This window comes from Marmota monax, unplaced genomic scaffold (genome assembly GCF_021218885.2).
Source record: "Marmota monax isolate L192 unplaced genomic scaffold, Marmota_monax_Labrador192_F-V1.1 WCK01_AAM20220418_F8-fsc00008, whole genome shotgun sequence".
Lineage (NCBI taxonomy): Eukaryota > Metazoa > Chordata > Mammalia > Rodentia > Sciuridae > Marmota > Marmota monax.
The window spans coordinates 4,061,823-4,074,772 of NW_026694432.1; the positions used below are offsets into that span (position 1 = coordinate 4,061,823).

The 12,950-nt window shown below is 40.9% G+C and overlaps 1 protein-coding gene across 5 annotated transcripts in view; it reads left to right on the forward strand.

Annotated features, from left to right (window-relative positions):
* The window catches only part of Mknk1 (MAPK interacting serine/threonine kinase 1), a 49,898-nt gene that overhangs the window by 24,299 nt on the left and 12,649 nt on the right, over positions 1–12,950 (forward strand). For all 5 annotated transcript variants that reach the window (XM_046469218.1, XM_058570785.1, XM_046469219.2 and 2 more), the window contains 3 exons: positions 754–827; positions 4,789–4,893; positions 8,313–8,368. In XM_046469218.1, coding sequence (XP_046325174.1) covers positions 754–827; positions 4,789–4,893; positions 8,313–8,368 — 235 coding nt within the window. The remainder of the gene's footprint in view (positions 1–753; positions 828–4,788; positions 4,894–8,312; positions 8,369–12,950) is intronic.

Here is a 12,950-nt window from a genome sequence, read left to right on the forward strand (position 1 = left end):
TTTTTTATGAGGGACAGATTTTTATTTTCAGCCCTGCAGCTTCTTAGTTCAGCATTAGAGACTCCACTTGGTTTATTTCATTCTTTCAAAGAAAAAAAAACCCAACACCTCCAATATCCAGGCTGGTGGCTTCCCTACTGAGTTACAAGACGACCTTGTTGGCAGAGCACTGCATACTCAGGCAGACAGAGAGTGCTCACCGGGGAAGGCCACAAGTGCTACAGTGGCCAGGAACGCGGCCGTTTCATTAAGCAGCGCTTAGCAGTTAGGGTCTAGCGGTGCCCACGTTAGGCCCCAAGTCTATTTGACAGATGTTTCCATTTTCTCCAGGCAATGTAAATACTGCCCCGTGATTTATGGGCAAGAGGGAGGGCAAGTAATTATTTGCTGCTTGCCTCCAGGACACACACCTACTATTCAGTGTTATTAGCCGCAATTGCTTCCAGTCGGCTGCAGATTTTATTCAGTTTAATGTGACCGGGACTTTTTTATAACTCTACCTAGTGGGTTTTAGGGTTGGGGTTTGACAGCACAGAGTTGGCGAAAACACCAGAGACTAAACATTATGGAAAGATAAGGTGACCTGAATCTTGCTAACACCGTTGGCTGCTCCTCAAACATGGGTCTTTAATAAGCATTCTGATTTCAAGTTGATTTCTGCCCCACTACAGGGTGTTGTATATTTTTTAATTTGTATTCTGTAAGTGGACTTTAATATGTAATACAACCTCCCCCAATTTTTTCCTATTTAAGGAACATTTTGGAGCTGATTGAGTTCTTCGAAGATGACTCGAGATTTTATTTGGTCTTTGAGAAACTGCAAGGAGGTACTTCCTGTTGAGTATGTGTTTGGACTTCAGATTAAGACCCAGGGTGGTGATCATCCATCATGAATCCCAGAGACTTCTAAAACGAGTCAAGCTAATAAAAAGGATGAAGGACTTAAAAACTGCCCTTGATTTGGGAGAAGGGAAGCCGGAGGGAAGGATGATAATTAGCATTTTGCAGAGCTTAGAATGTCACCTGTGTGGGCATTCTATAAATGCCTTTTCATTATAATAGGAGTCATATATAGATACATTTAGTGATCAATTTATCAATCCCTGTTTTGACATATTCACCATTTAACTAATTTAATTATGGGGCGGAAGCGCTAGCTTACATTGTGAAGTCTGAAAAGGCTAAGCAGAGAGAAGAGGGCCCATTGTTTAGGACACAGAACTGTGACAGAGGGGAGGCCAAGAACGTTCCATTCTTCAGACAGGAGGATGCCATCTTGCCCACACCACACTGCTGTCACCCACACACATCACTGGGATATGTGTTTAAGTTGCTTTTCTGACATAATGAAGGGAATAGAGAAGCCCTTTCCCTCCCCGTCCCTCACCCCGACCCTAGGACACACTTGCAAGGTGAATGTGGAGCTGAGTGGAGGGACACACGGAGAGCCTTGGTGGTCAAGGGAGCACACTTTAGAAATGAACAAAGCTAAGCTTAAGTCTAGCTCTGTTACTTACCAGGCCTGTGTCCTTGGGCAAGTCCCTTAACCAGTTCTCATCTGTAAAATGGGGATATTGGTAGCACATATCTCAGTAGGTTACCGTGAAGATTAAATGAGATAGTTCATGGGAAACATTTAGCACTGTGCCGGGCAGGCACTAAGGGCACAGTGAATGTTGATTCTCGATATTAAAACAACTGAGCACACTGGGGATGTCTTAGAAATATGGAGAGTATTACTTTCTGCCTTCCATTTTAACAAATTTAGAAATAAGAGACTCACTACAGCACTAGTTTTCTGAAAATATTTTTTAGCATGTTGGGCTCCTTTGACTGGCAGGCGAAAGATCTTTGACAGTTCTTCCCCATTTTTTTCATCCCTTCCCCAAACCAAAAAAAAAAAAGTAAGCACGGACCATTTTTTTAATTGATTTTATTTTTTAAATACATGCCAGCGGAATGCATTATAATTCTTATTACACATATAGAGAACAATTTTTTATATCTCTGTATATAATGTTGACAGAAATTCATGTCTTCATACATGTACTTTGGATAATGATGTCTACCACATTTCACCATCATTGCTAATCCCCTGCCCCCTCTCTTCCTCTCCCACCCCTCTGCTCTATCGAGAGTTCATCTATTCCTTTTATGCTCCCCGTCCCTATACCACCATGAGTTAGCCACCTTATATCAGAGAAAACATTTGGCATTTGTCTTTTTGAGATTGGCTAACATCACTTAGCATTATCTTCTCCAACTCCATCCATTTACCTGCAAATGCCATGATTTTATTCTCTTTTATTGCTGAGTAATATTCCATTGTGTATATATGCCACATTTTTTTTTATCCATATCCATTCCTCTACTGAAGGGCTTCTAGGTTGGTTTCACAGTTTAGCTATTGTGAATTGTGCTGCTATAAACATGCATGTGGCTGTGTCCCTGTAGTATGCTGTTTTTAAGTCCTTTGGGTATAGACCGAGGAGCAAGATAGCTAGGCCAAATGGTGGTTCCATTCCCAGTTTTCCAAGGAATCTCCATACTGCTTTCCATACTGGCTGCACCAATTTTCAGTCCCACTAACAATGTATGAGTGTACCTTTTTCCCCACATCCTCGCCAACACTCATTGTTGTTTATATTCTTATTAGCTGCCATTCTGACTGGAGTGAGATGATATCTTAGAGTAGTTTTGATTTGCATTTCTCTGATTGCTAGAGATGATGAACATTTTTTCATATATTTATCAATTGATTGTATATCCTTTTTTGAGAAGTGTCTGTTCAGGTCCTTGGCCCTTTTATTGGGTTATTTGGGGGTTTTTTGGTGCTTAGCTTTTTTAGTTTTTTATATACCCTAGAGATTAGTGCTCTATCTGATGCTGAGGGGTAAAAATTTGCTCCCAAGATTTAGACTCTCTATTCCACCTCACAGACTGTTTCTTTTGCTGAGAAGAAACTTTTTAGTTTGAGTCTATCCCATTTATTGATTTTGGTTTTAATTCTTGCACTATAGGAGTCTTTTTAAGGAAGTTGGGGCCTAGTCCCACATGATGGAGATTAGGGCCTACTTTTTCTTCTATTAGACGCAGAGTCTCTGGTTTAATTCCTAGGTCCTTGATCCACTTTGAGTTGAGTTTTGTGCATGGTGAGAGATAGGGGTTTAATTTCATTTTGTTGCATATGGATTTCCAGTTTCCCCATTTGTTGAAGAGGCTATCTTTTCTCCAATGCATGGTTTTTGGCGCCTTTGTCTAATATAAGATAATTGTAATTTTGTGGGTTAGTTTCAGTGTCCTCTATTCTGAACCATTGGTCTACCAGTCTGTTTTGGTGCCAATACCATGCTGTTTTTGTTACTATTGCTCTGTAGTATAGTTTAAGATCTGGTATAGTGATGCCACCTGCTTCACTCTTCCTGCTAAGGATTGCTTTAGCTATTCTGGGTCTTTTATTTTTCGAGATGAATTTCATGATTGCTTTTTCTATTTCTATGAGGAATGTCATTGGTATTTTGATCGGAATTGCATTAAATCTGTATGATGCTTTTGGTAGTATGGTCATTTTGATAATATTAATTCTGCCTATCCAAGAGCAAGGTAGATCTTTCTATCTTCTGAGGTTGTCTTTGATTTCTTTCTTTAGGATTCTGTAGTTTTCATTGTATAGATCTTTCACCTCTTGTTAAGTTGATTCCCAAGTTTTTGGTTTTTTTTTTTTTTTTTTTAGGCTATTGTAAATAGGGTAGTTTTCCTCATTTCCCTCTCAGAGGATTTGTCACTGATATACAGAAATGCCTTTTATTTATGAGAAGCACAGACCATTTTTAGGACACAGAAATGATACCTTCAGCTCAGAAGTACTGGATTCCAGTAATTTGTATAGACCACATGAAACCAAGCTATATGTTCATGCCTGTGTCTGTCCCCATCACACACCAGGACTTGAATTATGTGTATGAAATGCTGGAGGCAGCTGGGCTCCTCTGTAGCCATATCACTTAGATGAACATTCTCCTGAGGCCAGATCTAGAGAGTAAAGAGGGTTTGGTTGGCTCAGGGCAGTCCATCCCCCCCAGGAGTTGGACCTCAAGTCCTGTTAGGGGAAGTCTGCTCTGAATCTAGCTCTGAGGCTCAATTCCTGGGCCTAAATCCTGTCTCCACCACTGACAAGCGTGTGATCTTTGGAAAGTGGCTTAACCATTTTTGGCATCAGGTTCCCCATCTATAAAGTGGGGATAATTATACTACCTATTTAATACAATTGTAATGAAGACGAGATAATTTCTTTTAAGAGCATTATATGGTGCTTGGCACATAGTAACTACTCAATAAATGTTAACCATTGCCAACAAAATGAATAACAACAAAGGGGAAAGTTCAGGAGGTAAAGCAGTTCCTCCCACAAACTTTTCAAGACCTTTACATATGTAGTGAGGTGTGGCACTTCCATTAGAAGAATCGTGCACTTGTTTGGATCTGAGCTCAGATGCAAAGAAGCAAATGTCTCTAAGGCCCTCTCAGCCCCACATGCATTCATTTGTTTCTTTTGATTCCAGAAGCCAAATTAGCCTCCATGGCATTAATATTTTTTGCCATATAAATGATTGTTCTCTGCACATAGGACTTCCTCACAAACAGGCACAGAAGGTAGCAGTCAAGTTTTGTTCAGCAGATATATTCTTGTCCCTCCCCTGTGCCAGGCACCACATTTGGAGCTGGACATTTAGCAATGAATAAGTCTATGTTCACAAAGCCATTCTTCTCTTCCCCTCTGCAACCCAGGCTCCATCCTAGCTCACATCCAGAAGCGGAAGCACTTCAATGAGCGAGAAGCCAGCCGAGTGGTGCGGGATGTCGCCGCTGCCCTCGACTTCCTGCATACCAAAGGTGATTCATGTCTTCACCTGGGTGGGCTGGGTGGGCTGGCCAGCTCTGGGTACCAAGGAAGAGGAGACAGGCCTGGCTGGGGGCTTGTCCAGGAGATGGCACAGCTGACTGGCAGCTGGAGATTTGGTCATGCTCACTCTCTGGAAGGGGAGGTGGGGACACTTCAACCTGCTCCGAGGCTTCCACCGTGGGTAGTAGGGAGATGGTGAAGCTGTTAAGCAGGATAGGCCTACAGGAAAAGGAGGGAGGGAAAAGAATGAATCTGACAGTGAACAAGGTGTGCATGCACGTGTGTACGTGTACCCGGGTGCTTGGTGCTCCCTTCTTGATGGAGAACATAAAACTCACGTGTGATACCACCATTCTCATACGAAATTTTAGTGTCATTCCTTTCAGTGTTTTAAAGTTTATCTCTGACTTCAAAATTGACATAATAGGACATATGTGGTTGTATGTCTCTTGTTCACAGTAAATTAAAAAATACATTTTGTATTTATATGAAAGTTTGCGATATCTGTCGAACTTTGCAGCGGTGACTAATGGGTTGCTATTGTTTGAATTACATTTCACTTGCAATCCTTTTCCTAAGACTGATAATTTAAGTACTTTTGTAGTGAATGAAATCTTTTTGCAAATTAAGCATTTTGACTTTTCCATTAATCTGTTGGACTATTACATACTTTTTAAAAATTTTACCCAAAAGCAGTACCATGGAAAAACCGAGTTCTGGCTTCACCTCTCTTCAGCTGTGTGCTCTCTGTGTCAATGCATGCCACATAGAGTCATGGGAGAATTTGGAGAGATGAGAACATCATCTACAGTAGTTAACACTTAAAAGCTCTTGTTATGTGCTAGGGACTATTCTAAGCCGTGTGTGTGTGTGTGTGTGTGTGTGTGTATGAATTCCTTTATGCAATTGTGTGCCTTTTCTGTATGTATTGTGCGTTTATAGAATAAAGAGAGCATAGTTCCTGGCACATATTAGTTCTTTCTTAGATGTTGTTCCTTCCACTTTCATCTCCCAACAGGCAAAAAGCACTGTTATTCCTAATATTGATTCCCTTTAAGCATTCTTCCAGGTGGGTTGTGGAGGTGGAGCAAATAACATGTGACTTAGCTCCACTCCCTTCGTGACTGTGACTCCTGGCCAGCCACACTGATAGTGAGTGTTGAGGACCAACTGTAGGCGTGCTGTGCACACATCCCAGGCTGATGTGGCAGGTGTATGAGAGGTTCAGGTTCATTGACTCCACCTGGTTTCCTCCAGTGGCTGAAAGAGATCTGCAAACTGACAGTGTTCACATTGGAGCCTCGCACCTGGGATGAAAATTCCTAGAAGGGGGTGTCTCTACTTTCCACAGCATGATGAATCGCAGCAGTTCTGTTTTTGAAAGCTGGGATGCATGTAGGTAACACCTGCCTGACAAAGATTTACAATTGCTTCCCAAGCTGCCTCTGTAGATTGTGAAACTGGGTCATGCTTTTTATAAGAGCCAAACCTTGGAGGAGGGGTCTAGGCGGTTTTATTATTTATTTATTTACAAGAATGCACTACGGGGGACGGAGGCTGGTGGTGTCTCAGGAGTTCTGAAGTGCTTGTTAACATCTAGCTGGCCAGCTGCCCATGTGACCAGAAGTTGGAGGGGATGAAAAACGATTTCCAGCTGAACTTGGCTGTTTTCTAAATAACTTCACGCTGGGAAGATGAATTGGGCAAGAATGGGTAGCCCTGAAACAAGTTCTATACTTTTAAATACTGGACACACTGCAGCTTAACCTCTGGGAAATGAACTGGAGCAGCTCTATGGCTGGTGCGCTCACACAGGCAGGCCCATTATGACAGCCTGGCTCTCTGCATTCTCAGGCGGGGGGACGAGTGGGCCATGGGTACCTATTTGGAAACTAAGGCTCTGTGTGCGGCTCATGATCCTTCTGTGGGAGCACTTGCTGTAATGGAAAATATCCTTCACTTTTAGTGCAGTGAGCAGTAGCCCGACTCAATTTGTGCAGGCTGGGCTGAGTTGCTCTGGGTTCTCATTCAATTAGGTGACTGATGAAGTTACTTAGCTTGCTGGAACTCTGCTTTTTCTTCTTAGTGAAGTGCCTCAGGTGGGCTGGGCCTTTGCCTATAGTAGGAAGTGGGAAGGCTGCCCACGCAGCTTATCATTGCTGGTGACTAAGGCAAGGTCTGCTTTTCTGCTTTCTCCACCACCTCAAGATCCTCCGCTGCTCTCCAGGACTTAGAAGTAGACTTTTGCTCAACTTTTCAGACCTGTCCCTGTGCTGTGGGTGCTGCAGAACGAAGGAGAAGGGGCAGGTTTCTCTGTCCTCCGCCAGGACACCCCAGACCAATTTGTCAGTGCTTTGTCCATCCGTCCATCCCTCCTTCCTTCCTTCCTTCCCTCCATTTCTCCCCTTCTCCCTCCATCCCTTTCTTCCTTCTTCCCTCCTTCACTTCCTCCCTTCACTTCCCCCCTTCCTTCCTCCCTTCTCCCAGGTGCCTTCTTGGCCAGGTCAGCAGCTTGTTTGTTTGTTTGTTTGTTTGTTTGTTTGTTTTGGGGGTGGTGTTTGCTGGAGATTAAACCTAGGGGCCCTTAACCACTGAGCTACATCCCTAGCCCTTTATTTTTTATTTTGAAACAGGATCTTTTAAGCTGCTTAGGGCTTTGCTAAGTCGTTGAGGCTGGCCTCGAATTTGTAATCCTTCTGCCTCAGCCTCCCAAGTTGCTGGGATTATAAGCATGTGCCACCATGCCTGGCAGGGCAGCAGCTTCCCTCAAGGGGTAAGCTCCTACTTGAAGCCCTCTGCAGATCTGGCCAAAATGCAGGGTGTCGTCTCTGAAGTACAGCACCCTGTGGCCAAAACTGTCCTTGAAGAGTAGGTGAGAAGAAAGTTAGACAGAATTGGGGTTATCTAACACTTGGTCCTCCGAACATTCAGGGAATCATGTTGAAGGAATCTTTTTTTTTTTTTTTTTTAAATCAGCTACACAAGAAGAAATGAGGTAGAGCAGTCTAAGCCTCCTGAGATGTTCTTAAACAAGGCACTAATTATTTCTGCATTGCTGTTCCAAGCACTGCCGTCTGCAGAGCTCTGTGCTCTGCTTTGTGTTAGGCTGCACAATAAGAATTCCTGGTTGTCACTGCAGTGCTGAAAGGTAGGCTGGCTGGGATTCATTTAGCTCTTCTTATCCCTGCCAGACTTCTAAAGCCACTGCTTCAAAAGAACTTGCAGAATCAACTGTGCTTTTGGTTTGTGTCTCTGGTTACTTCTGCCTCCTGCAGCTCGTTGGTTTTTTAATGTACCATAATTGGGAATTAATCTGCGAACAACAACATTTGGAAAAAATTAATTGTGTGTGGAATGTTTGATAATTATGTGCATATGTTAACTATTTCCTTGCTGCTTGTCATTTCAGGCATTGCTCACCGCGATCTGAAGCCAGAAAATATATTGTGTGAATCTCCAGAAAAGGTACTTAAGGCCTGATTTGGATGTACAACTTATCCTGGTCAAGCAAGCACGCTGCTCTCCATATAGATTGTTGGTAGTATTCTTGGCCTCAGGTACCAACTTCAGCTGATTGCCATGGACATGTGAGAGTATTGGACCCAGTATGTAATGTTTCAACATTCCAATATAGCCCTTGTTCCTTTTTTCTCTTTGTCATCTATGATTGGCTTAAGCCTACAAACTTGTAAAATATATGAGACCTGCATAAAATTAATGCTTTCTAGTACAACACATCTACTGTTAGAGCAGTTGTAAGTCAGAAATGACTCAATCTTACATGGGAACACCTCTGCCTATACGTGATATTTGTATGTAGGTTAGACTGTATCCACCACTAGAGGCAATAATTAGGAAGCAAGTTCTTTAAAAGGGTTTCTATTTCTATTTTTATTTCCAAGGTGCCCATTAAAAAGAAAATATTTATTCTTGCTTTTAAACAAATGCAACTAATTTAAACATGGCCTAAATTCCATCTACTAATAAACGAAAGTGTGTGTATTTTTATAAGAACACATACATTTGACAAATTCAACACTTTTTAGGAGAGGTTTAGGCCCCAGTAGTGTTGGCAGCCCACATTCACAGCTTTGTGTGTGTGCATGCATGAGCAAATGCGAGAGCAACGTGCCTTGGTGTGGGTGAAGCTGTGGCTCATCCATAGGAATGGCTGTGAGAGAACGTGCCTTTGACATACAACTCTTGTATCAGCTCTAGTAAGATCTTATGACTTCCTGTCAGTTATTCTGTCCTAGAACTTTTTAATTTATCATTTTTATGGTTGTTAATAATAATTATCAATTAACATTTCTCAAGTGCTTACACTATGCCAGGCACTTTGGCTTATTTAGTATTATAAAGTATATTGAAGAGATACTTTTATTATATTTATTTTATGGATGAGGAAACTAAAGCTCAGAGAGTTAAGAAACTTAAAATTATTCAGGTGATACATAGAAGAGCTAGATTAAAATAAGGTACTGATCCCAGCACTCACCGGTGTTCCCAACTACCCGTTATTGCCTCTGACTTACAAGGAACATCTTTTGTTTCATCTGCGCTTCATGGCACAGATTTGCTGCCCTTTTTTGTAATTAGAAAAACTAAAATTAAGAGAAGCTAATTATCAAAGGACATAAGAAAGTGAAAAGACAGCCTACAGAATGGGAGGAAATATTTGCAAATTATACATCTGCTAGGGATTTAATATCCAAAATACAATAGAATTCCTAAAACTCAACAACAAAAAGACAGACAACCCAATTTTAAAATGACCAAAGGATTTGAACAGAGATTTTCCAAAAGAGATACAAATGGCTAATAAGCAATGAAAAGATGTTTAACATCCTTAATCGTTAGGGAATTGCAAATCAAACCACAAGGAGACACTACTGTTGCCAATCTAAGATGACTATAATTTTTGCTTTTAATTTTTTATTGTGGGTTGTTCAAAACATTACAAATTTCTTGAAATATCATATTCCACACTTTGATTCAAGTGGGTTATGAACTCCCACCTTCACCCCATACACAGATTGCAGAATCACATCAGTTACACATCCATTGTTTTACATATTGCCATACTAGTGTCTGTTGTGCTCCGCTGCCTTTCCCATCCTCCACCCTCCCCCCTCCCCACCTCTCCCCTCCCCTCCCCTCCTCTCTCTCTACCCCCTCCACTGTATAACCCTGAGGGTCTCCTTCCATTACCATGCAATTTCCCTTCTCTCTCCCTTTCCCTCCCACCTCTCATCCTTGTTAAATGTTAATCTTCTTCTCCTGCTCTTCGTCCCTACTCTGATCTTAGTTACTCTCCTTATATCAAAGAAGACATTTGGCATTTGTTTTTTAGGGATTGGCTAGCTTCACTTAGCATAATCTGCTCTAATGCCATCCATTTCCCTGTAAATTCTATGATTTTGTCATTTTTTAATGCAGAGTAATACTCCATTGTGTATAAATGCCACATTTTTTTTATCCATTCGTCTATTGAAGGGCATCTAGGTTGGTTCCACAGTCTTGCTATTGTGAACTGTGCTGCTATGAACATCGATGTAGCAGTGTCCCTGTAGCATGCTCTTTTTAGGTCTTTAGGGAATAGACCAAGAAGGGGAATAGCTGGGTCAAATGGTGGCTCCATTCCCAGCTTTCCAAGAAATCTCCATACTGCTTTCCAAATTGGCTGCACCAATCTGCAGTCCCACCAGCAATGTACAAGTGTACCCTTTTCCCCACATCCTCGCCAGCACTTGTTGTTGTTTGACTTCATAATGGCTGCCAATCTTACTGGAGTGAGATGGTATCTTAGGGTGGTTTTGATTTGCATTTCTCTGACAGCTAGAGATGTTGAGCATTTTTTCATGTACTTGTTGATTGACTGTATGTCCTCCTCTGAGAAGTGTCTGTTCAGGTCCTTGGCCCATTTGTTGATTGGGTTGTTTGTTCTCTTATTGTCTAATTTTTTGAGTTCTTTGTATACTCTGGATATTAGGGCTCTATCTGAAGTGTGAGGAGTAAAGATTTGTTCCCAGGGTGTAGGCTCCCTATTTACCTCTCTTATTGTTTCTTTTGCTGAGAAAAAACTTTTTAGTTTGAGTAAGTCCCATTTGTTGATTCTAGTTATTAACTTTTGTGCTATGAGTGTCCTATTGAGGAATTTGGAGCCCGACCCCACCGAATGTAGATCGTAGCCAACTTTTTCTTCTATCAGACGGCGTGTCTCTGATTTGATATCAAGCTCCTTGATCCATTTTGAATTAACTTTTGTGCATGGCGAGAGAAAGGGATTCAGTTTCATTTTGTTGCATATGGATTTCCAGTTTTCCCAGCACCATTTGTTGAAGATGCTATCCTTCCTCCATTGCATGCTTTTAGCCCCTTTATCAAATATAAGATAGTTGTAGTTTTGTGGATTGGTTTCTGTGTCCTCTATTCTGTACCATTGGTCCACCCGCCTGTTTTGGTACCAGTACCATGCTGTTTTTGTTACTATTGCTCTGTAGTATAGTTTGAAGTCTGGTATCGCTATACTGCCTGATTCACACTTCCTGCTTAGCATTGTTTTTGCTATTCTGGGTCTTTTATTTTTCCATATGAATTTCATGATTGCTTTCTCTATTTCTACAAGAAATGCCGTTGGGATTTTGATTGGCATTGCATTAAACCTATAGAGAACTTTTGGTAATATCGCCATTTTGATGATGTTAGTTCTGCCTATCCATGAACAGGGTATATTTTTCCATCTTCTAAGATCTTCTTCTATTTCTCTCTTTAGGGTTCTGTAGTTTTCATTGTATAAGTCTTTCACCTCTTTTGTTAGGTTGACTCCCAAGTATTTTATTTTTTTTGAAGATATTTTGAATGGAGTGGTTGTCCTCATTTCCATTTCAGAGGATTTGTCGCTGATATACAGGAATGCCTTTGATTTATGCGTGTTGATTTTATGTCCTGCCACTTTGCTGAATTCATTTATTAGCTCTAATAGTTTCTTTGTAGAGCCTTTTGGGTCTGCTAGGTATAGAATCATATCATCTGCAAATAGTGATAATTTAAGTTCTTCTTTTTCCTATTTTTATGCCTTTAATTTCTTTCGTCTGTCTAATTGCTCTGGCCAATGTTTCGAGAACTATGTTGAACAGAAGTGGAGAGAGAGGGCATCCCTGTCTTGTTCCAGATTTTAGAGGGAATGCCTTCAGTTTTTCTCCATTCAGAATGATGCTAGCCTGAGGCTTAGCATAGATTGCTTTTACAATATTGAGGTATGTTCCTGTTATCCCTAGTTTTTCTAGAGTTTTGAACATAAAGGGATGCTGTACTTTGTCGAATGCTTTTTCTGCAACTATCGAGATGATCATATGGTTCTTATTTTTAAGTCTATTGATGTGGTGAATAACATTTATTGATTTCCGTATATTGAACCAGCCTTGCATCCCAGGGATGAATCCTACTTGATCATGGTGTACAATTTTTTTGATATGTTTTTGTATCCGATTCGCCAGAATTTTGTTGAGGATTTTTGCATCTAGGTTCATTAGAGATATTGGTCTGTAGTTTTCTTTCTTTGAAGTGTCTTTGTCTGGTTTAGGTATCAGGGTGATGTTGGCCTCGTAGAATGAATTTGGAAGTTCTCCCTCTTTTTCTATTTCCTGAAGTAGCTTGAAAAGTATTGGTATTAGTTCTTCTTTAAAGGTTTTGTAAAATTCTGCTGTATACCCATCCGGTCCTGTGCTTTTCTTAGTTGGTAGTCTTTTTATGGTTTCTTCTATTTCCTCAATTGATATTGGTCTGTTTAGGTTGTCTATATCCTCCTGACTCAATCTGGGCAGATCATATGACTTAAGAAATTTATCTATGCCTTTACTATCTTCTAATTTATTGGAGTATAAGGATTCAAAATAGTTTTTGATTATCTTCTGTATTTCTGAAGTGTCTGTTGTTATATTGCCTTTTTCATCCCGTATGCTAGTAATTTGAGTTCTCTCTCTTCTTCTCTTCGCTAGCATCGCTAAGGGTCTGTCGATTTTGTTTATTTTTTCAAAGAACCAAC